The following is a 21,763-nucleotide window of genomic DNA, read 5'->3' as shown; positions in this document are numbered from 1 at the left end:
ACTACAATTTTTTTTACACATCACGTGGGAAGACAGGCGAACTAATGCCAGTGTACCGGAAGCAGCAAAGATCACCCATATCGAAGCAATGATTTTTACACATCAACTTTGCTGGACTGGTCATGTTGTGCAGATGCCTGATTATCTTCCAAAGCAACTACTTGATTGCAAACTTAAAAATGGAAAGTGTATTGCAGGTAGTCAACAAGCGAGGTTTAAAGACTCTCTCGAGGCAAATCTAAAAAGATGTAGTATAAACACTGACAACTGGGAAACACTGGCCTGCAAGCGCTCCAATTGGAGAACAGCCTTTATCAAAGGTGTCATGGACTCTGAAGAAGCACAAACTCAGGGCGAAAAGGAGAAACGAGCTAAGAGGAAGGTACGCTTAGCAAACACGCACCGTGATCAACTCCTGCCTGGAAACCTATGTCCAACACTGTGGAAGGACTTGTGGATCCAGAATTGGTCTCCAAAGTCATTTATCGACTCACTGTTAAGACCGTGTTCATGGAAGACAATCTTACTGGGCTATGAGTGATTGCCAAAGAAGAAGAAATACACCCCCCCCCCCCATTCTGTATTGAGTCATACATTTCTGGCACAGCACAAGATGCCGAAACGCTGCCCGCTGCTATCCAGTATTAAATAGCAAGAAGATTCAACCTTACAGATGACAATATGTACAAGCTGCAGGGTGACAGTATTAGCTTGGTGGGTAGCAGTATTCTCTCCCCCATGAATAGAGACAGTAAACCTTCAGATACCAAATGGTAAGAACAAACAAGTATTCTGACTTACATGTGAGATTTTAAACAGATGGGTAGCTACTGATGAAAACAGATGCTTGAGGAGAGTCCTCATCCAGCAGGACAAATGGTATTATGAGTGTAATAGTAAAAACAAAGAAGAAAAGCAAGATCCAAGTTCATTAGTTTATTAGATTGAGATGTTACAATTGCGGGCTATTTTCAGTTATGTCCTTTTTCAGAAGTAGAAGACCAATTAAATTATTCTCCCAACAGCAGACGGCTACATAAGCATTGCTTCCTTGCATAATAAAAAGGCATATTGTGCACAAACACCCACCTCAACTTTTTCTTTTGCTTCTGCATGCAGGATTTTTTTTTGTATCCTATGAAACAGCTGGACTGATGCTAGTTATCAGTCTTGAACCTATCACTCTGCTTTGCCTTCCAATTCCAAGAGTTCTTGGAGTTAACAGAAAATGAATCTGTTAGCCTGGTGGAGGGACTGATCCTAGCTTCCCTCACATTACAAGAGTTGTTATCTTTAATAGTATTAAAGAAGTCCATTTAAGAAGCAGAGCCTTATGCATTTATCTGCACAGCATAAGAATGCCTTTTCTTTCCAAACACAGTTCACAGATTTTCCAAAGATCCTTTAAAAGTGATTTAAGATCTTTAAAGTTCACCCCTAAAGAAAAAGAGACAATTGACAATTAATATAAACATACATGAATATATTTTTGCAAAAATCAAGTGTTCGCACTTAGCTGGAGAGATGAAAATATTGCCCAAAGTGAAATGGTATTCCTTGCCTTGAGTTTTCTCAAAGATAATATATACAGCTAAGTGGTAGAGACCGTAATGTAAGCAGTTAATGAAATCACAGATAAAAAGGGAAATTGCCATTAGGTTAACATGCAAATATCTATGATGACTTGATCACTCCAGGAAAATGATGGCTCTGCGATTCATTTGATTCAGGAGTTTTACTCATCATTTAGAAAAATAAGACCTTAATGTTGGGAAGTGACATGAATATTGGGAAAGGGCAATGTAGATTTTCTAAACTTCAGATATAAAAACATTTTTTTTACATATAGAAGCGGGAATAAATAGCCATTTGTGGGTGTTGTCTCTGCATGCAAGCAAAGCATCCACACAGGGAAGGATCATGCCAATAGCATCATTTGTATTAAATGCCCCCAGCAGATGCTGGATCTTCTTGAGCCAAATATTATGGACCTGTTTCAAGGTTTTGACCTTCAAAATTGATGTTTGTGGGCCTTTTAAATATACATTCTGACTGATTTTTTAAACATAGATTCTACCTATTCACCTGTGTTTGCAAGAGGCAATAGAGTTTTCCTTAGCCCATGTATCACGAGGCACAGTACAATCACTACTTGGTCTTATATTTTCCCTGTGAACAAGGGCTAATGGAAACACTGGCTTTCTCTTGCCCAGTAACAGTTTAGCTATAATAACCTGGTTTGGAACCTCAGCTCTTGGCTTGCCATTGTTCAGTGTCCCGTCCTCCCCACTCCATTGACGTTTACATCCTGCTTTAATTAAACCACTATTGGCCATTATGTCTGACTGCAGTTGAATATCATTTTTTAAACGCTCAGTCTAACCTGCCTCACAGGGTTGCTATGGAGATTAAATTAAAGACCACCTTGAGCTCCTTGAAGAAAAAGGTAGGTGGTAAATGCAATAAATAAATAAACAAACAAATCCACATAAAAAGAGCATGCTGGATCTGATCAGTGGCCCATCTAGTCTGGAATCATGTTCTCACAACCGAATGCCTGTGAGAAGCCTACAAACCTACTGAAAAATAAGCTTAGCTTTGTTCAATTGGGCTTTCTTGCAAAAGTGCCTATTATCACAGCGTTACATAGCCTTAAAAAGAACATTAAGTTACCTCTGTATTGGGGTGGGGAAACTCTTTGGTTTGACTGATGGTTCTGATCTGGAAAAAATGGACTTAAGGGACAAACAGACCCAGGCCAGGCCACATTTGGTCCTTGGGACAAAGGTTCCCACTCCCTGTATGTTTCCCAAGACATTTACTCTCTGTTTTAAGAGAATACACAGTTTTTTAAAAATAGTTTCACTACGAAGTTGCTCACAGCATATTAGTATCTTTGCCTAATAAACACACCCTGTGATAGGGATTCTCTTTTTAGTAGTGCTGTAACTGTGGGGATTCTCTTTTTAGTAGCGCTGTAACTGTGGGGAAAGTGAGCTTTTATCCAGCAATGCCTTGGAACACAAGAGGGTAGGAGCTTATTAATAATTTACCGAGGCCACTGTTTCTCTTTGTCTGTCAGAGGGACATATATCACACCCATCAGCTGCTTTTCCACAATCTGCCCGTCTTTGGTTTTGTCATACTGCATCAAAACCTGGTTTCCACCCTCTGGCCCTACAGGCAGAATTAGTCGTCCTCCAGGTTTCAGCTCATTCAGCAACTAGTAGTAAGAATCAATAAGAGCAATAAGGCAAAACAGAAACAAAATGGGGAAATTCAGTTTCCACGTACACACAAAAGGGAAGAAAGACAAACTGAACACTGTTCTCTGGCTCTTGAAGTAGTCCATGAAAAGCGGCCATTTCCAAAATAAAAATTAAAAATGGCAACACATTTGCTACTCACTTATACCTAAACACTCTCTGTGTGATGTTTTGCCTGCTGAGAAATGCCAAGAGCCATTTTTCTTACACCTCATGTCAATAGAAACGTGGTCAAATCTCCAGGCCATCAGAGATTTCAGAACGTAAAACATTGTCTCTGTTCTATTCAATTTTAGTTCTCTTTCCTTATGATAACAGCTGAAACATATTGTTACACTTTTTTCACAATTGTCTTCTAGACTTAGTAAATTAGCCGCTTCAAAAAGGTTTCAAGCCAGAGCTGAGAGGAAAGAGGCAGGCAACTTTCTCTCTTACCTCCTTTGGCACTGTGGGTGCAGCTGCTCCAACATGAATGGCATCGTAAGGGGCTTCTTCAGGGTACCCCTTTCTGCCATCCCCAACTGTGGAGAGAGAAAGAGAATGTGCAGTGAAGGTTCTTGTTCAGATGGCAGCTTCTCCTATACACTTCTCCTTTGCCTTTCCTTTCACTTGGCATCTGCGTGCAAGGAAGACTTGTATGCAGATTATGTTGGCACTGGGGGTATCAAAATGAAGTATAATAACCATAGTGAGAGACCTAAAAAAGAGAACTGTGCTCTTTGATATTACCAAGGTTAGGTGGAATTGGGAAAGCAGAGCTAGAGAGACGTAGGTGGCGCTGTGGTCTGAACCACTGAGCCTCTTGGGCTTGCCAATCAGAAGGTTGGTGGTTCGAATCCATGTGACGTTGGTGAGGTTTCATTGCTCTGTCCCAGCTTCTGCCAACCTAGCAGTTCAAAAGCACACCAGTGCAAGTAGATAAATAGGTACCACCAAGGCAAGAAGGTAAATGGCATTTCCATGCACTCTGGCACCCGTCACGGTTTTCCACTGTGCCAGAAGTGGTTTAGTCATGCTGACCACATGACCCGGAAAAGCTAGCTATGGACAAATACTGGCTCCTGCACCGCAACCCCATAGTAGCCTTTGACTGAACTTAACCGTCCAGGGGTCCTTTACCATTACTTTTTAGATGCTCAGAAATCATTACTCTTGCTTCCCCAACCTGTTGCTCTCCAGATGTTTCAGACCATAATCCTCGTTATCCCTGACCAATGGTCGTGTGACCAGGACCAATGGGAGTTGCAGTCTGGAGGGCTTCAGGTTGGGAAGACTGCATTACAAAAATATACTTCTACATTGCAATCCTGTCTGTGGTTACTTGGAAGTAAGAATTGCGCTCAATGGTGCTTATTCCCATGTAAGTGTGCTTAAGACTGCAGGCTCAGAAAACTAGCTCTAAATGTGCAGTAGCTCCTCTGCAGTAGCTTGTTCATTTATTTTCATGAAACAAATCTTAGGGTTATTGCTAGGCTGAAACCGTTCCTGCTAAGTAAAGTTTTCACAAGTGTGAAGGGGTTCTAGCTTTGTTGCTGTTGTTGTTTAGTCGTTTAGTCGTTTCCGACTCTTCGTGACCCCATGGACCAGAGCACGCCAGGCACTTCTGTCTTCCACTGCCTCCTGCAGTTTGATCAAACTCATGCTGGTAGCTTCGAGAACACTATCCAACCATCTCGTCCTCTGTCGTCCTCTTCTCCTTGTGCCCTCCATCTTTCCCAACATTAGGGTCTTTTCCAGGGAGTCTTCTCTTCTCATGAGGTGGCCAAAGTATTGGAGCCTCAGCTTCACGATCTGTCCTTCCAGTGAGCACCCAGGGCTGATTTCCTTAAGAAATCTGAGATAGGTTTGTTCTTCTTGCAGTCCATGGGACTCTCAAGAGTCTCCTCCAGCACCATAATTCAAAAGCATCAAATTTGCAAAGGATACCGATGCTCACCTAGAAGTTTCACTCGGCCAGAACTCAACAAAGAGGGATCATCTTCTCTGAGGTTTTTGATGGACTCATGAACCAGCTGTTCAATGTGTTCGATTCCCACTGCCTTCCCTGTGGGACCCACCTGTCAAGAGATGCCACATGTGCTTCAAATCTGTGTTACTACTACAAACAAAATTATCTGAGAGAGCAGAGAGAGGTTCCCTTTTTTGCAATGCCTGATAATTTTTATCCAATTATTTCTCCATCCAGTTTTAGAATGACAGAAGGATAGTTCCAATGACTGGTTACCTTGAAAATGAACAGTCCCTTTGCAGTTATTCCTACAATTTTACCTGTCTCGTGTTCCACATGATCATTAAATATACTAATTGGCCAATTCCAATGGAGGAAAATCTTATAGTACAATTCTATACATGCCTGATCAGAACTATCGTAAGTCATGTTGAATTAATGAGACATACTCCCAAGTAGCTGTGTATAGGACTGCAGCCTCATTCTATCCCCCCACCCCCCGTGCGAAGCAATTTACTTGGCAGGGCAGTGGAGGAATAGTTTCAGAATTCTATATGTAGAGAGATGTTTCTTGTTGCTTTTGTTAAAATTGTGTTAAAACTAAAATTCACTTTAGCAGACCCCTTGCAATTTATCCAAATTCAATCATTTTCAGCAGTCAAATCCTGCTCTACAGAGAAGCAACACCAAACATATGCATAAGATCATCTGTTCTTTAAGAAGGTAAGCTTTACAAGTAGACGTTTTTAGCCAAACAGGGAAAAAAAGGATTTCCTCTCAATTTCCATTCTGCTTACCATCCTTGCAAAGCAAGCTGTGAGGTATCCACTTCCTGATCCGACATCTAACGCTTTTGCTCCTTCCACTAGCTGGTCCTTCAGTAACTCAAGGGCATGAGCATGCTGTGGGAGAAAGCAACTATATTTCACTCTTCCCACGCCGGCATCTTTCACGATCCCCTTGCCAGGATGGTTAAGATACACAGTCTTACTAAAGATTTTGAGGTTGCTTCTGCTAAGTTGATGCCCACAGATATTTTAGCTGAGGAATTTCTCTGAGGCATGTTAAAGTTTGCAATAGAGGCACACACAAGGTATGGAGAAGAAATGACTAGACTGCCTGCTCCCAAGGAGCCTCAATGATATGCAAGGGGTAGGGTGAGACTGAGAGGGCCTGTAAGTTTTCCAGCTCCTCCTGGTGGCTTCAAAGCCTCAGTAGCAGTCATGGAAAGGGAGGGGAAGGGCCTGAGACTGAAGAAGGCAGATGCTGTCGCTTGAGACAAGATAAAGGAGGTGATGTCAAGCGGTAGGCCAAGATACCTACTTCTGCCCCATGATGAGGACATTTCTGACCTGATAGCCAGCTAGCAGCGAGTGCAACCTGTATTCCTGAATGAAGCAAGGAACAGCTGTCCTAAGCTCTGAGGGGTTTGGGACCACCCCAAAACCGGTGGGCTTGTTTACACGCATTTCCAGCACACAGGATTGTTCAGCCAACGCCTAGTAGAAAGAATTCGCCATCGTCACCAATTCAGGGGATCTCAGGCAACAGGACCACAGAAGATTGCCTAAAACCAGCACCATTGCTAGCCAGAGAAAGCAGCGCTCGGCCAAATGAATCAATGAATTGACTCTGCATAAGGCAGCTGCGATGGTTCATGGCCTGTGTGCTTCCTCAACAACCGAATGCTATCAATGCATATACTGTATATTATTGGATGTAAAAGTATGTCTTACCATGTGAGGAGCACTGATGGTTGCCTTGTACCCTGAAAGAAAGCTGTGGATAAGTTTGCTTTTCATGTTATAACTACAACAATTGGAGCATTTTCTAGCGATTTGTACGTTTCTCACCACAAATCCGCCCTTTCGGTTTTCCTAGACAACTCAAAGACCTAAGGATTTCCAGCTTTCAGTTTGACATACTATCTGTAGAATCTTTTGTCCACTTTGCTAGTTTTCAGAGCTTACTTTTGCAGCCCATAAACAAAGGACAACTCTCAGTCTTACAGAATTAAAACTTCAAATGATCTTGGGCTGCTAGAACGCTGGGCTGAAACTAACACGATGGAATTTGACAGAGATAAAGGCGAAGTCCTGCATTTAGGTGCAAAACACACAAATGAAGGTGCAAGGATAGAGTGGAGGAGACCTGGCTTGGCACAAGCTGAATGAGTTAGTAGTGTGATGCAGCTGCTAAAAAGCCAATGCCTGAACAGTAGCCATAGTGTCCTGATGAGAAGAAATAATGGTTTCACTTGCTTTCTAGACTGGCCAGGCTGCATCTGAGGTAGAGTCCTGTTCTGGATGCCACATTTTAAGGAAGACATTGAGAAACTAAGGGGATGTCCAGAGCAGGGTGACCAGGATCATTAAGAGATCTGGAAACTATGCCCTATGAAGAATGCTTGAAAGAGCCAAGTACGTTTAGCCTAGAGAAGATTAAGTGGAGACCTGGCAGCCACCTTCAGATATCTGAAGGGCCATCATGTAGAAGGAGCAGATTTGTTCACAGGGATTTGATCCAGAGAACAGGACTAGAATCAGCAAGTGGAAGTGGCAGGGAAGCAGATGCTGGGAAAGGGTTAGGAAAGCTGCTTAATGGCTCAAGCGTAGAACAGTCCTGCCTTGGGAGGTGGTGAGCTGGAGATATCTAAGCAGAAGCTGGGCTGGATGACTTCTGAGATCCCTCCCAACTTTAGATTCTAGGATTTGGAGAGTTCCCAAAAGACAATGCTATGGACAATACGGTCTCTAAAATATGCAGTATTTCCTTTAAGTGACATTGCAGTCTAGAGCAACATTTCTTACCGATTGACTGAGGAGAGTCCATATATGGAAAATACTTGATATAGTGGGATCTGTCTGTTGCCAACAACACTTTAAGGACTTGCTGAGACTTAATCACACCATTTTCTACAGAAAAACATGAGAGAGGATAATAAGGCTGACAGCAGCATACTTTTTATTACTATTTATATTTAGTATCACTTTTATGTTGTTTGATACTGAATTTTACTGCACTGTGGTCCAGACAGGTATACATTTACACTGCTTTTTTTTAAAAAAAAAAAATTATTGCATTTCTATCCCACTTTTTTCTCCAAAGAGCTCAAGGTGGCATACATGGGTCTCCCTCTCCTCATTTAATCCCCACAACAGCACTGTGAGGTAGGTTAGGCTGAGACAGTGACTAGCCTAAGGTCACCCAATGAGCTTCATGGCCAAGTGGGGATTTGAACCCTGGTCTCCCAGGTCCAAGGGATGCAGTTGGCGCTGTGGGTTAAACCACAGAGCCTAGGACTTGCTGATCAGAAGGTCGGCAGTTCGAATCTCTGTGACGGGGTGAGTCCCTGCTCCTGCCAACCTAGCAGTTCAAAAGCACGTCAAAGTGCAAGTAGATTAATAGGAACCGCTCCGGCGGGAAGATAAACGGCGTTTCCGTGCGCTGCTCTGGTTTGCCAGAAGCGGCTTAGTCATGCTGGCCACATGACCTGGAAGCTGTACGCCAGCTCTCTCAGCCAATAAAGTGAGATGAGCGCCGCAAACCCAGAGTCGGTCACGACTGGACCTAATGGTCAGGGGTCCCTTTACCTTTACCTTTACTCCCAGGTCCTAGTCCAACACACTAACCACCACACCACACAGGCTCTCATTGTATCCACTATCTATCCATACACATGCATGCAACACACCAGGGAGAGGGAAAGGGGGTTATTGCTCTAGACCCCAAATTCATCAAATAAACCTTTGATGCTGAAACCCAGCCACATTACTCAGCTCCAGTTCATGCAAATAAGTCCACATATGCAAACCACCCTGCTACTGCCTGTGAAAAGCTGGTACAGGTTTGCAATCCTAACCCTCTGGTGTTAAGAGGTGGGCAGTTTAGGATGCATCATATCTTTGCTTGCGGTGTGGCTCCATTACATAACAAGCCCAAGCTCCACCCGACATGGTGGGACACTACTGCCAGTGGGTCTCCTGCCAGAGGCAGCCAGTAGAAACGCCCCCCCCCCCCAAATAAGGGGATTATAGGAGTAAAGCAACAGAGGTTTCAGACCCAAAGCCCACAAATTCCCCAAGGGGCCCAAGGAACTGACACAGCACCAATGGACCACCCTCCCTACCTCCAACCTAAGCAGCAATTGCAAGCTGGGATTTGGATGCAGAGGAGGTTCTGCTCGTCCTTGGCCCCAATTATAATTGGTCCCTCTGTTCCCATGAGCCGCAAAATAGAAATCAGCTCATCTAGACAATTTGGGAACAGGCTCACATTCAGGTCTCTGGCTACACTTCATGTAAAATAAGAGAAAAAGCAATTGCTCTCAATAGCTTTGTGTAAAAATAAATCCTGACCAGTCCTGTTCCTTATGAGGGCTTTACCGAAAAATACCAAACACAAAGAGATCTGTTCTCGGAGACAGTGCTTTAAGCTGGGTTTGACGTTCAATAAAACAGCTTGGGAAAGTGTGACTGGGGAAATGAACTTGACTTAAGATTTCACCTCTAGAACTGGACAGATTATGCTGTGCTCTCTTAGGATGTCATTTACACATTATCATCCATTCCACAGAAAAGATCCACACAATTGGCCCAACATTGCAGCTGTGCCCTTGGAGAGCCCAAGGAAAAACAGGTGCAATGGCAGGGCTGTAACTTGCAAAATATACTCATTTTCTTTTAAAAAAAATAAACAATCGTTGGATGGACAAATACAGAAAGGTTTCCAGTTAATTGTTTTGCTTTTTTATGGCCAGCATAGCCACTGGCAGATTGACTCTCCTGGTTTCTGTACTGTCTGAGTAAGCTCCCATCTAAGACAGGCAGCCTGAGGAGGATGACAATTATGGATTATTGCATTCCCAAAGAAACTCATTAGAAGAAATGGCTACCTGCCTCAGCTGTAGGGGAGCTGAGCCTCTGCATGCTCTGAATAACCTTTCTTAAATTAGATACTTAGGATGGATTTCTCTATTGCATCATTTGTGGCTGCTTGTATAGCTGAATACATAGGCAGAGCAGACAGACACGAGCCCAGATTCTTAAAGCTCACATGCAGGTAGAATTTTAAAACAGGTTTTCACAGTGACATCCACTCCATGAAATAGGTGTCAAGTCAACAATGCTAAAAATAAGTGAGGATTTTGGACAGTATCCAAACATTTCATCAGCTGTTTTAGAGGTGAGCCCTGAACGTCAGGCTGCTGCTGGTCCTTGGTTCTGTTTGCTCTGTATTGTACTTACTGTAAAGATTGTTGATCAGTTCCACATGTGTCTTTCCAGTCGAAGTCCAGGCCATGGTTCTTGTCAGCAGGAGTCCCATGAGCAAGGTAGCAAAAGGCAGCGTACAGCTCATCCCATAAAAATGTGCAGGGGATTCCCAAGCCTGACCAGCCAGTCACAATGAACCAAAGAGAGAAAGTTTTTTTATATTTAGAGCAAGATCATGTAACGCCTCATAGAAACCAAATCCTCCACACGCAGGAGCCGCCAAGATTAAGAACAGATGCACAGATGCAATACAGGGAAATCTGGAGAACACATTTGCTGTCTAAGTCAAATACTAACAGACTGTTTGATGTCAATAAAAGTACTGCTAATAAGTTTAAAAAAACAAAAAACCCCACCAGTCCAAGAAGTTAGAAGAGAGATATTAGAGCATTGGACTAGGTTCTGGGAAAATCAGGTTAAAATCCCCACTGTGTTATGAAACGCACTGAGTATGTAGATAAAGAAGGGTCTACACCACCTTGAGCTCCTTGGAAAGAAAGGTGGAATGCAAATGTATTAATAAATAAATAAATTTTGTTATCACAGTGACAAAAATAAATACAAACTAAGGACATTGATAAACGTAAGGAGTTGGCCAAGATATTTTACTGTCTGTGGCCAAGTAGCACATAGCAGTGCACGGCATGTCCTCCTCGCTACAATCTGGGTGTATTGCAGCCAATGGCAATCAAAGCTATTTTGGCACGTGAGGCAGAAAACCCTACAAACACCTCCTTCCTGGCAGCAAGCCTACAATAATAATTGTAACATTATAAAATAAAATTATAAAATAGAACAGACACTTTGCTGCCTATTAATGGGACTCAAGATGTGTTGTCCTAGGCAGCCGCCTCACACGGCCAAGGCTGTAGGTGTGGGCAGGGAGGGCCAGTAAAGGGGAGGTGGCAGGTTAAGCTAACAAGTGAAATAATTTGCAATAGTGCTCATCTATTCTTTTTTGTAGAGACTAGGCTGTGACTGTAATTGTCTGCAAAGCTATATCACTGACTTACAGTACACCAACTTGTAGAACGAATGGGAAAATGGATTTTTAAAATACTACATGTATAAAATATCACATGCATTACCAACCCATTTGTATGGGTTGCTAACTTACTTGTGAGTGGTCACACAAATAACAATTATCTCACTTGGCGTTTTTTGTTTTTTGCATTGCATTTCCTTCTGACCACAGATTGCAATTTCCACCCACATAAATATCTACCTGTACCTTAGGACAACACTTCATGTATATGAGGGAAATGGACTACTGCCCACAAAACCCGATGCCATAATAAATGGGCTAGCCTTTAATGGTACCAGTGTTATTACCATCGACAAACATACATATTTGTTCCTCAAAGCATGTGTCTCAAAGCAAAAACAAGGCATTGGATGAAGGGCAGTATACGAATTTGATAAATCGTAATAAAAGGAAATTCCCCCCCCCCCACTAAAAGATCAGCATAGAAAGAGGCACTTCAACTCAAGAGTCAACCCCCTCCCCTCTTGGTGTCTTATGATAGGGAAGGTGGGGGAAGGCTCCTTAGTGGTAAGAGGAGGTGGGCTGGGCTGGGCTCCGACTCCTCTTCTGAGGGTTTTCTGAGGATCCCCTCTGACGCCTCCCTCCCAAGCGCCAGGAGAAGAGAGAGCAGACTGCTGTTCCCCCCAAAGGCAGCTCAGTCTCGATCAGCCCTCCCGCTTCCCAGAGAGAACCAAGACCCAGGACCCCGTCCCCAGGATCCCACCCCTCCCACAAAAAGGCGGACTCACCTGCGCAGCCGCACTAAGTCCTCCGCACTCGCATTCTCGCCCTCCTAGCTCCTCCTCTTTCAGCAGCTGCTTATTACGGCATTTGAGAGTAACTGGGGGAATTGAGGCCTGCTGTTGTTTACGCTGTTGCGTAAGCGGGAGAGAGAAGCCGCCGATCAGTAACTTCCGCCCGGCTTTAAGATGTCGCGCGCGACGGTTCCTAAAGAGATCGTATAAAATGAAGATATTCTCACTTCCGGTTCTGCTTAGGCACTTCCATGCTCGGGGGGCCTGAGGGGTGGGGTACATGTCCGTGCAAAATTGCCAATGACGTAGCGATATAGCTGACAGGACTTTCTGGTTCCTCTGCTCTGAAATAATCACGCCCGCCGCGCCCTGCCTCCAGAGGTTATTTCTTCTTGATTTCTCCACCGTTCTTACCCCGCACCTCCTAAGTTTGTCAAGGGGAACCGGAAGTCTTGTTTGCGAACCATTCAGCCCTCTCCTTTGCTACCTGCCAAGCTTCGGTGGTGATTGGTATCCCTCCGCAGCCTATGGGAGCGGGAAAGCTGTGCTCTGTTCACTGATTGGCCAGTTTGGGACAACAGTCGGTTCCTTGCTCCCCGCCCCGCCCTTCCTGGCTCCCGAGACTTCTGCCCTTTGTGGACTCTGAAAGCGACGGAGGGGGCAGAGCAGCCTCAGCCGCTGCAGGTAGGCGAACAGGAGGGGCGCAGGAGGGGACGCCGGCGGGGGGGGGGGATGCGGGTGCATGGGAGCCCATAGGCCCCGGGGGAGGCAGGGGACCACCTGGAAAAGCCACCGTGAGAGGCCTCTCCCGCCAGGCGCGTTTGCTGTCCTGACCTTAACGCCAAGAACTACTCTCAGGATTGCTCCGAATGTCATCGCCCCCACAAACACACATAATAAATAATAATAAAATTTTATTTATATCCCGCCCTCCCCAGCCTAAGCCGGGCTCAGAGCGGCTAACAACAGTAAAAAATAAAAACAAAAAAATTCCTTCCAGTAGCACCTTAAAGACCAACTAAGTTAGTTCTTGGTATGAGCTTTCGTGTGCATGCACGCTTCTTCAGATACCTGAAGAATCTGAATCTGAAGAAGTGTGCATGCACACGAAAGCTCATACCAAGAACTAACTTAGTTGGTCTTTAAGGTGCTACTGGAAGGAATTTTTTTGTTTTGACTATGGCAGACCAACACGGCTACCTATCTGTAACTAGTAAAAAATAACACCGTTTACAAAAAATCATAACCATTTAATTGAAATACTGTACTTTCTAATATCAGTTCATTCTAGAATCAATTCAGAGTCAGGAGGTGTGTCCAGTTTATGATTGCAAAAGCGCCCACTTTTTCTTGTTGGTGGGGACATACGATTTTATCCCCTTGCCTTATTGTCCCTTGTGTCCTATTGCTTTTATCTCGTGCGCAGCGGGATCCCAGGTCTGTGGACTTGGAGGGTCGTGTGTCCGAAATCCAGTGGCAGAAGTGTGGCCTGGTCACAGTGACCAGGGGAGGTGGCTGCTGTAGCTTTTCTCCGACCCCCCCCCCCAGCCCCCCTGAGGCCTTACTCCCAACCTGCTGCTTCACACCATTGGAAAGAGCCCATGGCTTAGCAGTTGACTATTTTGACTGTAGCTGTAAGACGTACGTGCGAAACGCGGGTAATAAAAACATTCACACACACGAATGATACACCACACGTAGGCAGGCTCGATTGTCCTTTAGAAATACCGGTAGCAGACGTCCTGTTCTGCATTTAATTCTGGTTTCCCGGTACACGCTGCGATACAAGAGCAGATTAACACTGCAGCAGTATGTGGAATACCGATCAGGGTGCTTGCCACCCCCCACCCCTTTTTCAGGATAATCCATTCTGCTAGTTTTCTATTTGTCCTTCCCACTCCTATGGTATTAAGTGTGCCTACTGAGCATGATCAGTCTTTGTTGGGCTTTCTTTGGTTTCCCTGTTGCAAGAAGTACAAGCAGTGACTTAAAGACATTTCTGCTTTACACGTACCTAGTTTGCCCCTTCTGCGTACGTGTAGACTTATCACTTCTGCTAACTCTGCCCAGAATGTGACAATTACACTTGCTGAGGTCTATGCTTGAAATATACTCGGAGTCGAGAGTGGATTTCATGCTCTTTATTCAGCTCATTGTGTTGAGGAGGAATGGAAGTTCCCCCAGAATGTCTGCTTTTGTATACATTATTTACACAATGGGCCCCACGCGATTGGCTAATTCCAGGATTCTCCTGTAAGCCAATCAGGTTGTGGATTCACTTCCACCTGGAGCTGGATTGGGTGGCTCCTGTGGAGACTGCTGCATTTTGGATCCTATTCAACTCAGTACATAACAATGCTGAATAAAGCCTCTTCTGTTATTCCCACCCTTTAGATTTTTTCCCTAAATATTTTTTGTATGGCTGCACACTTTGAAGTTTCCTCCAAGCCTGCTGATACCTTCCTTCTTTTGCCTACCTAAATATTCATACTTGGAGAGTGATTTCTCTATTGGTACGTAGGATGGATTGGTTTGCCAAATCTGATGGCCTGCCTATGGAATACCCCCTATTTCCTATACATGCTTATGTGAACTGGCCCTGAACCTTGTGGTTGATTGGTTGGTTGGCCAGACATTTAAACCATGTTGTTAATTTAGTTACAGATAGGTAGCCGTGTTGGTCTTCCATAGCCATGTTTCTTCTGACATCAGGAATCACAAGACAGAGAAACCAGTAGGAGAACACTTCAATCTCCCAGGACATTCTATACAAGATCTCAAAGTAGCTGTTTTACTACAAAGGAATTTCAGAAATAGACTGGAAAGAGAAGCTGCTGAATTGCAACTTATCACCAAACTTAAAACCATGGAGAGACCTGGTCTGAACAAAGACATTGGATTCTTATCTCATTATACATGACAAAGCCATTTTTCACCTTCTTACCCCTTGCTTTTTCCTGTAAGACCTATTGCAGTCGTTAAGAGTCGTCAACAGGCTCATCACAGCTATCTGCCAATCACCCATTCCCACCACCCTTCTGAGTAATACCCCTCCCCACCTTCTCACTATATAGAAGGGTCTGGTTACTTCTGTTTCAGTGTATCTGAAGAAGTGTGCATGCACACGAAAGCTCATACCAAGAACTAACTTAGTTGGTCTTTAAGGTGCTACTGGAAGGAATTTTTTTTGTTTTGTTAATTTAGAACGGTCAGAGTTTTTATGCTCCCTTGTTGTAGGTAGGACACCTCACTGACACCCCCACCCCAATCCTGTGCATTTGCCACCATCGCTATTGCTGTAACTTCCTACATTAAAGAACAAACAGCTTCCTGTCATCTTGTTGGTAGGTATCTATAAGACAATAAAGGTTAGCAAGCTGGTTTTCTTCACAACCCCTACTACACAATATTAAAATACAAATCACTAATAAAATTTATCACAGCAACATGAACCGTGGGATTCAAACGCATAAAAATACATGATGAAATACATGTCCTTTTCTCTGTCCAAACTATTCCTCTGTCTAAATGTTGGGAGAGTTTGAATGATTGTATCTTGGCAAGTTAACCAATATATGAACAAGCCTTATGCCCTTCCACTTAGCTCTTCCATTCCTTCCTTTGTTCCTTCATCGTATGAAGTTGGTTTAATATCCTGGCTTGACAACCATCTAGGCTGTTACATTAAGTGTTCTTTAGCATAACCCATTTTTTTTCCCTATACCCCAGCTTTAATCTTGTTTTTTACTTGTTAATCCTTTCAACACCCCTCCCTCCCCTACAAACTGATGCTTCTCAACTGATACCCAAACCCACCCCAAGTCTCTAAACGCTTTTATTTATTTAAACCATTTATATGCCTCTTAAGACATTTCCAACACTGTGTGCAAGACTGTTGTGGTGCTTTTGAGATTCAGGTGAAAGATTCTAAGTTATTTCCCAATCACTTAACTTACAGCCTTAACTGAGAGAATTAGAATCATAGAACTGTTGAGTTGGAAGGGACCCCAATCTAGCCAACCCCCTGCAGTGCATTAGAATATTCATTATATCTCAACAATTTAAGCAACCACAGCAGTTCATTAATACATATTTTAAACCATCCTACAGTTTATTTTGTTTCGGTCTGTGATACATCCGCTATGTCTGCTCATATCCACCCTCCAAATGCGTAACATTTTCCCTAGACATGGTATATTTGGAGCCAGTGTGGTGTAGTGGTTAAGAGCAGTAGTCTTGTAATCTGGGGAACCAGGTTCGCGTCTCTGCTCCTCCACATGCAGCTGCTGGGTAACCTTGGGCCAGTCACACTTCTCTGAAGTCTCTCAGTCCCACTCACCTCACAGAGTGTTTGTTGTGGGGGAGGAAGGGAAAGGAGAATGTTAGCCGCTTTGAGACTCCTTAAAGCGAGTGAAAGGCGGGATATCAAATCCAAACTCCTCCTCCTCCTCCTCTTCTTCTTCTTCTTCTTCTTCTTCTTCTTCTTCTTCTTCTATATTTGGAACTGATGAAGATTGGACCTGAAGAGGCTATTACCTGGGACACAGGTCTTGTTTTAGATTTTTAAAAGTTTTAGAGATTTTAAAAGGGAAGGTGAACAGAGACAACCTCTGTGCAGGACACTGCGGCATAGCATCAGTAATTTTACTAAACCAAGGCAAGTTCACTTATAGTGCAATCCTACACATGTCTACCCATAGCTATGTATCATTGACTTTCTTGAGCCTAACTCCCAAGTAAGTGGGTATGGGATTGCAAATTCAGAAAAGTACTTCAAGCTGTAACTTTAAGCGTGAGATTTAAAACATAAGCATGATGCCTTAACTGTACCAAAAATAAATAAATAAATAAATAAATAAATAAATAAATAAATAAATAAATAAATTCCACTCTGTACAGCCTAATCCTTTGCATGGAAACAGGATTGCGTAAAATCTCCAAAAAAGTAGGCACTAGCTGGGCATTCTAGGAGCTAGTGAGATGAAGCTGACTTCTGTAGAGGGTGCCACTGGTTATGTGCCTGGATTTTTACAAGCACTCAGTAGTCTTTGAGCAGTTTGACTTCTGGTTTTTGTTTTTGTTAGTTTTGTTTTGAATGAGAACTGAAAATCCCATGGCTTCTCATCTTTATAGGATAGAAGAGGGAGGAAATATATAGATGTATGCATTGTATTACGCAGTTCATAAACTACATATTTCCCCCCCAGGATTTCTCCATCATGATAATGATTGAAAGTATTGACTCCATAGTCACGATTTCCAGCCAGGACCTCTGGGCTGAAATCTGCTCATCCCTGCCACATCCAGACAAGAATGATGAGTCAAGCAATGCATTTGCAGATTCATTCACAGATGCTCACGTTCATGTGGAAAGTCAGAACGAAGTCATGAACACCACTTTCCAAGAAAGCATGAAGCCCTGGGCACCACTGAAGGATTCAGATGCTTATCTGGCATCTTTAGGTCAGTATATTGGGAGCTGCTGAGTTGGAGAATTTGTTGCAGTCAATACCTAACCTTTGAGAGTAGTAATTATTAATTGTAATTATTATTGCTGTAACATGGCGGGGAGGGGGGGAATTGTTCATCTGTATGCATTTAATCCCAAACAGCAAGTATTAGTGTTTTGATCAGCTGAAAATCAAGGCTTTTGAACTAAAAATCCATTCAGTCCAAAATTATATGTTAAAGACCAGGCATAGGCAAACTCGGCCCTCCAGATGTTTTGGGACTACAACTCCCATGATCCCTAGCTAACAGGACCAGTGGTCAGGGATGGTGGAAATTGTAGTCCCAAAACATCTGGAGGGCCGAGTTTGCCTATGCCTGTTAAAGACAATGGATCTGTTCCACAATAGGTGGAAGTGGCCTGAAAATCTGTGACCATTGTTACTTTTTGTGTAAATCATTGATCTCAGTCTCTCCTGTACTGTACATTTTTGGATCTTCTCAGGACTTCAGAAAGGTTCTACAATTTATTTTTAAGAGCACTGGAATGACAAGATAATTGTCACTACAGAAGCAGGCAATGTGTGAGATAAAACCTTTGACCAATTTTATCTAATTTATTCCTGCATAAAACTCTGAAGAGTATATTAGATTGTTCTTTCCAATAACTTTTGTGCAGCGAGAGAGGAATATAATCCATCTAGCGTTCTGCTGGGAGAAGAAAAGAATTTGCTGCAGCTAAATTTCCAGAACAAGAACTTGAAGACTTCCATTAAACTTCTTGCTTGCGTGCTCTGCACACAATAATTTCAATTGAGTCTCTCCTTTCAAATATTTCTAGGCAGATGGGTGAGCAGTGATCCTTAACCTAGAATGAAATGTACTTCCATTGTTTATTTTAGTGTAGATACAGATTTAATGCAGAACCATTTCTGATTTCCATTTTTATTATGGGTTTGGGAATGAGAACATGAGTGGGCAGTGGAGGAAAAAGTAGTTTAGTGAGGCACTGCATGCTAGTTCTTTTTTACCGATTCTCTGACAAAATTAAAATGAGCAAAAGTCAGGACATGGAAGAGAAATATCTAATATAGCACTGTGGTAAAATGGATACTTTCAGTCAGAGGTGCCCAACCTAAGGCTGGGCAATACCTGGTTTTCAACATTGTGCTATATCACCAGCTAAACATTGCAATATACCAATATATCACGATGTCTGAAATAAAGATGTAAGTAAGTAAATAAATAAATATTGTCTGAGCTTGGGCTGCCCAAGCCGAAGCCCAGAAAAACCAAAAAAACCCTGGACATTTCCTTTAAAATGTAAAAATCTGCCCAGATGGGCATGTTGGCCCCCGAAAGAGGACATGTCAAGGTTTTTCTGGACTTGTGGCAACCCTAGATATCACGATATGGACTTCAAACCAGTTTTGGACGGTATATCACCCAGCCCTAGCCCAACCTGTGCTCATCCAACCCAGATGTTGTTGGATTCCAACTCCCATTAGTCCCACCCCACACAATGCAGCCAATAGTCAGGGGTGATGGGAGTTGGTGGTCCAGCAACAACGGACAGCCAGTGATGAGTCACCCTGGCTTAAATGGTGATTTACGATTCATATGAAAACCCATGAAATGGTTTGGATTGAAAATTCCTGACTATACCTTGGCCACACTTAAAACAAAATAAAAAAAATCCTTCCAGTAGCACCTTAAAGACCAACTAAGTTAGTTCTAGGTATGAGCTTTCGTGTGCATGCACACTTCTTCAGTGGTATCTGAAGAAGTGTGCATGCACACGAAAGCTCATACCTAGAACTAACTTAGTTGGTCTTTAAGGTGCTACTGGAAGGAATTTTTTTATTTTGTTTTGACTATGGCAGACCAACACGGCTACCTATCTATAACTTGGCCACACTTGTGTGATTTCCCCTCCCCGCCTCTAGAGAGAAGATTGATGAGGATAAAGGGTTTGTCACAGGAGGTGACCTCGAAAGACATGCTGCACACTCTTTCTCAGGCAAAGAAAGAATGCTGGGACAGGTTTCTGCAGGAGAAGTCTGAGTCTGAATTTTACACGGAGGGAACTGAATCTGACGAGAGGTAATTCAATGAGGCTTTTATTCATGCAATGGCTTTTGAAGTGTACATCTTATCGAAGTGCCCACCACTTATGGAGTGAGGGCTGTTCTTAATTCAAGCCACGGTTTGCCCTCAGCCCTGTTTTCAGTGCCAGGGCTCAGGTCAAAACACACTAGGGTGTTTTTCTGATCGCGTGCAGACTGCATCATGCGCAGACTGGAAAAAACCCTTTGTGTTGTGGGGAAGCAGGGTTGGATTAGGCAGAGTCATCCCTCTGCTCAGCACCCCCCTAGACCTCCCCCATAAAGTGATAACAGCATCACTCTGCTGGCCTGGAACTCCATTCCACTCGCCAAATGTGCATGTGTTGTGCATTTACTGCCTGCAGTAGCCCCCAAAAACCCCCAAATGGGGCATCCCAGAAGATGGGCTGATCTGAACCAAAATCCACTGGATCCTGAGCCAGCCCCATTGCCATCACTTGTTGGCCAATGGCCTGGTGCAACAATTTGCCTGCCCCCCGCACTGCCTCCTGCCCCAACTGATGTGAGTGACAGGGCTGCAGATCTAGTGGTGTCTCTACCACTCTTACCACGCCCTGTTACTGCCTGGTCTGGGTTTGGATTGCCCTGTTAGTCTGACCCTAGAGGAGACTTTTCCCCAATTCCTATTATCTGTGTATTCTTTGGTTTCTGCTCTAGGTCGAAAACTCATTTCATGTAGAAAACTAGTCCATTGGAGAACTGTTCTAGCTGAGCCATTTCTCTCTGTGCTAGTTTTCTGTGTTTCTTCATAGGGGAACAAGGGACTCACCTATCTGCAGTGTGCCCTCTCTGGAGAGGACTTGTGCTGAACTGATAGGTGTTCCTCAATAGCTGCTTGTCACAGAATTCCCTAAACCGTTGGAGTTTAGCCCTAACTCAAACCTTTTCTAAGATGTGGGGTAGCTTGGACTGAGAGAGTGAACGGCCCAGGCTCACCCAGCTTCAGGGCTGAGTGGGATTTGAATTTGGGCCTCTCTAATCTGACAGTCGGACGCGGGTGGTGCTGTGGGTTAAACCACAGAGCCTAGGACTTGCTGATCATAAGGTCGGCGGTTCAAATCCCCACGATGGGGTGAGCTCCCGTTGCTCAGTCCCTGCTCCTGCCAACCTAGCAGTTAGAAAGCACATCAAAGTGCAAGTAGATAAATAGGTAAGGGAAGGTAAACGGTGTTTCCGTACGCTGCTCTGGTTTGCCAGAAGCAGCTTAGTCATGCTGGCCACATGACCCGGAAGCTGTCTGCAGACAAACACTGGCTCCCTCGGCCTCTAAAGCGAGATGAGCGTCGCAACCCCAGAGTCGGTCACGACTGAACCTAATGGTCAGGGGTCCCTTTACCTTTACCTACTCTGACAGTCAAAAGTTCCTTCCATTACATTTAGTTAGAAAATAGTTGAAATGATTAGTGGGGATGGGGTGGGGGCTGGTCCTGCTCTTTTGCCTTCTTTCTTTACTGTTCCCTGCCCTTTCTGCTTTCTCTCAGCACTCTGGAACACTTGAAGCGTTGGCTACAGCCTGAGAAAGTGGCCGTCAGCACCGAGGAAGTGCAGTATTTGATTCCGCTCGAGGCTCGTATAGAGAAGCAAGAGACAGAAGAAGAACTGATGATGGCTGTAGAACAGTGAAATGTTGACCTTTGCCTCCAGTCCAGGGACTGGTGCAGTTTCTTTTAAAGCAGCAAGAGGAGGGAAGGGCCAGTGCTTGGTGATAGTAGACCACACTTTCCACCGTACTTCTTAAATTTCAGTGGCTTTGAAGTTGCAGATTTAAATCTAGTCATATGTAAGAATCTACTAAGGTGACTGAACATAAAAGGCAGTGGATATAATCTTTGGATAATGAGATGGACCTGAGTCAGGCATGGGAGTGAAGAGTTCATCCATTTGCTTCGCTCTTCTCCTTTATGGTCTCTTTTCTTTGGGTCT

General features: G+C 43.8%; 2 protein-coding genes and 1 long non-coding RNA gene across 7 annotated transcripts in view; 1 reads left to right on the top strand and 2 right to left on the bottom strand.

Moving 5' to 3' along the window:
* Nucleotides 1–921: 921 nt before the first annotated feature.
* LOC310847402 (protein-L-isoaspartate(D-aspartate) O-methyltransferase-like) lies at nucleotides 922–12,449 on the bottom strand. 4 transcript variants are annotated; one of them, XM_083745190.1, is made up of 10 exons: nucleotides 11,835–12,262; nucleotides 10,934–10,974; nucleotides 10,461–10,602; nucleotides 8,025–8,129; nucleotides 6,951–6,982; nucleotides 6,012–6,116; nucleotides 5,203–5,323; nucleotides 3,702–3,787; nucleotides 3,054–3,223; nucleotides 922–1,437 (listed from the first exon to the last, which is right to left on the bottom strand). In XM_083745190.1, exons 3-10 carry the CDS (start codon nucleotides 10,570–10,572, stop codon nucleotides 1,425–1,427), a joined length of 744 nt encoding a protein of 247 aa, XP_083601316.1. In that variant the 5' UTR covers nucleotides 10,573–10,602; nucleotides 10,934–10,974; nucleotides 11,835–12,262; the 3' UTR covers nucleotides 922–1,424. The 4 variants fall into 4 exon arrangements, with proteins under 4 accessions (XP_083601316.1, XP_083601314.1, XP_083601317.1 ...); XM_083745188.1 differs by lacking the exon at nucleotides 10,934–10,974 and having other exon boundaries at nucleotides 12,261–12,449; XM_083745191.1 differs by lacking the exon at nucleotides 10,934–10,974.
* Nucleotides 12,450–12,821: 372 nt separating this feature from the next.
* Nucleotides 12,822–21,463, top strand: CCDC32 (coiled-coil domain containing 32; the record flags this gene model as incomplete). The annotated part of the gene is made up of 4 exons (XM_083745655.1): nucleotides 12,822–12,950; nucleotides 17,474–17,729; nucleotides 19,661–19,817; nucleotides 21,322–21,463. Exons 2-4 carry the CDS (start codon nucleotides 17,486–17,488, stop codon nucleotides 21,461–21,463), a joined length of 543 nt encoding a protein of 180 aa, XP_083601781.1. The 5' UTR covers nucleotides 12,822–12,950; nucleotides 17,474–17,485.
* The window catches only part of LOC310847695, a 198,467-nt gene continuing 195,971 nt past the window's right edge, over nucleotides 19,268–21,763 (bottom strand). Inside the window, exons 2-4 of one of the 2 annotated variants that reach the window (XR_014565969.1) lie at nucleotides 21,183–21,753; nucleotides 19,612–20,815; nucleotides 19,268–19,369 (exon numbers count right to left, since the gene is read on the bottom strand). This is a non-coding gene — a long non-coding RNA (uncharacterized lncRNA). The remainder of the gene's footprint in view (nucleotides 19,370–19,611; nucleotides 20,816–21,182; nucleotides 21,754–21,763) is intronic. The other variant, XR_014565968.1, reaches the window with a different exon arrangement.

Source organism: Podarcis gaigeae (assembly GCF_964106915.1).
Source record: "Podarcis gaigeae genome assembly, chromosome: 1".
Taxonomy (NCBI): Eukaryota; Metazoa; Chordata; class Lepidosauria; order Squamata; family Lacertidae; genus Podarcis; species Podarcis gaigeae.
This window is presented reverse-complemented; position numbering and strand designations above follow the sequence as displayed.

Bases quoted from the DNA above. Each gene is read 5' to 3' on its own strand.
- LOC310847402 (XM_083745189.1), bottom strand. From the start codon at position 11,879: ATGCCTTGTTTTTGCTTTGAGACACATGCTTTGAGGAACAAATATGTA. The intron at 8,130-10,460 runs GTAAGTACAATA...GTTTTTCTGTAG, and splicing joins ACTGATCAACAATCTTTACA to AAAATGGTGTGATTAAGTCT. The intron at 5,324-6,011 runs GTAAGCAGAATG...ATCTCTTGACAG, and splicing joins CAGCTTGCTTTGCAAGGATG to GTGGGTCCCACAGGGAAGGC.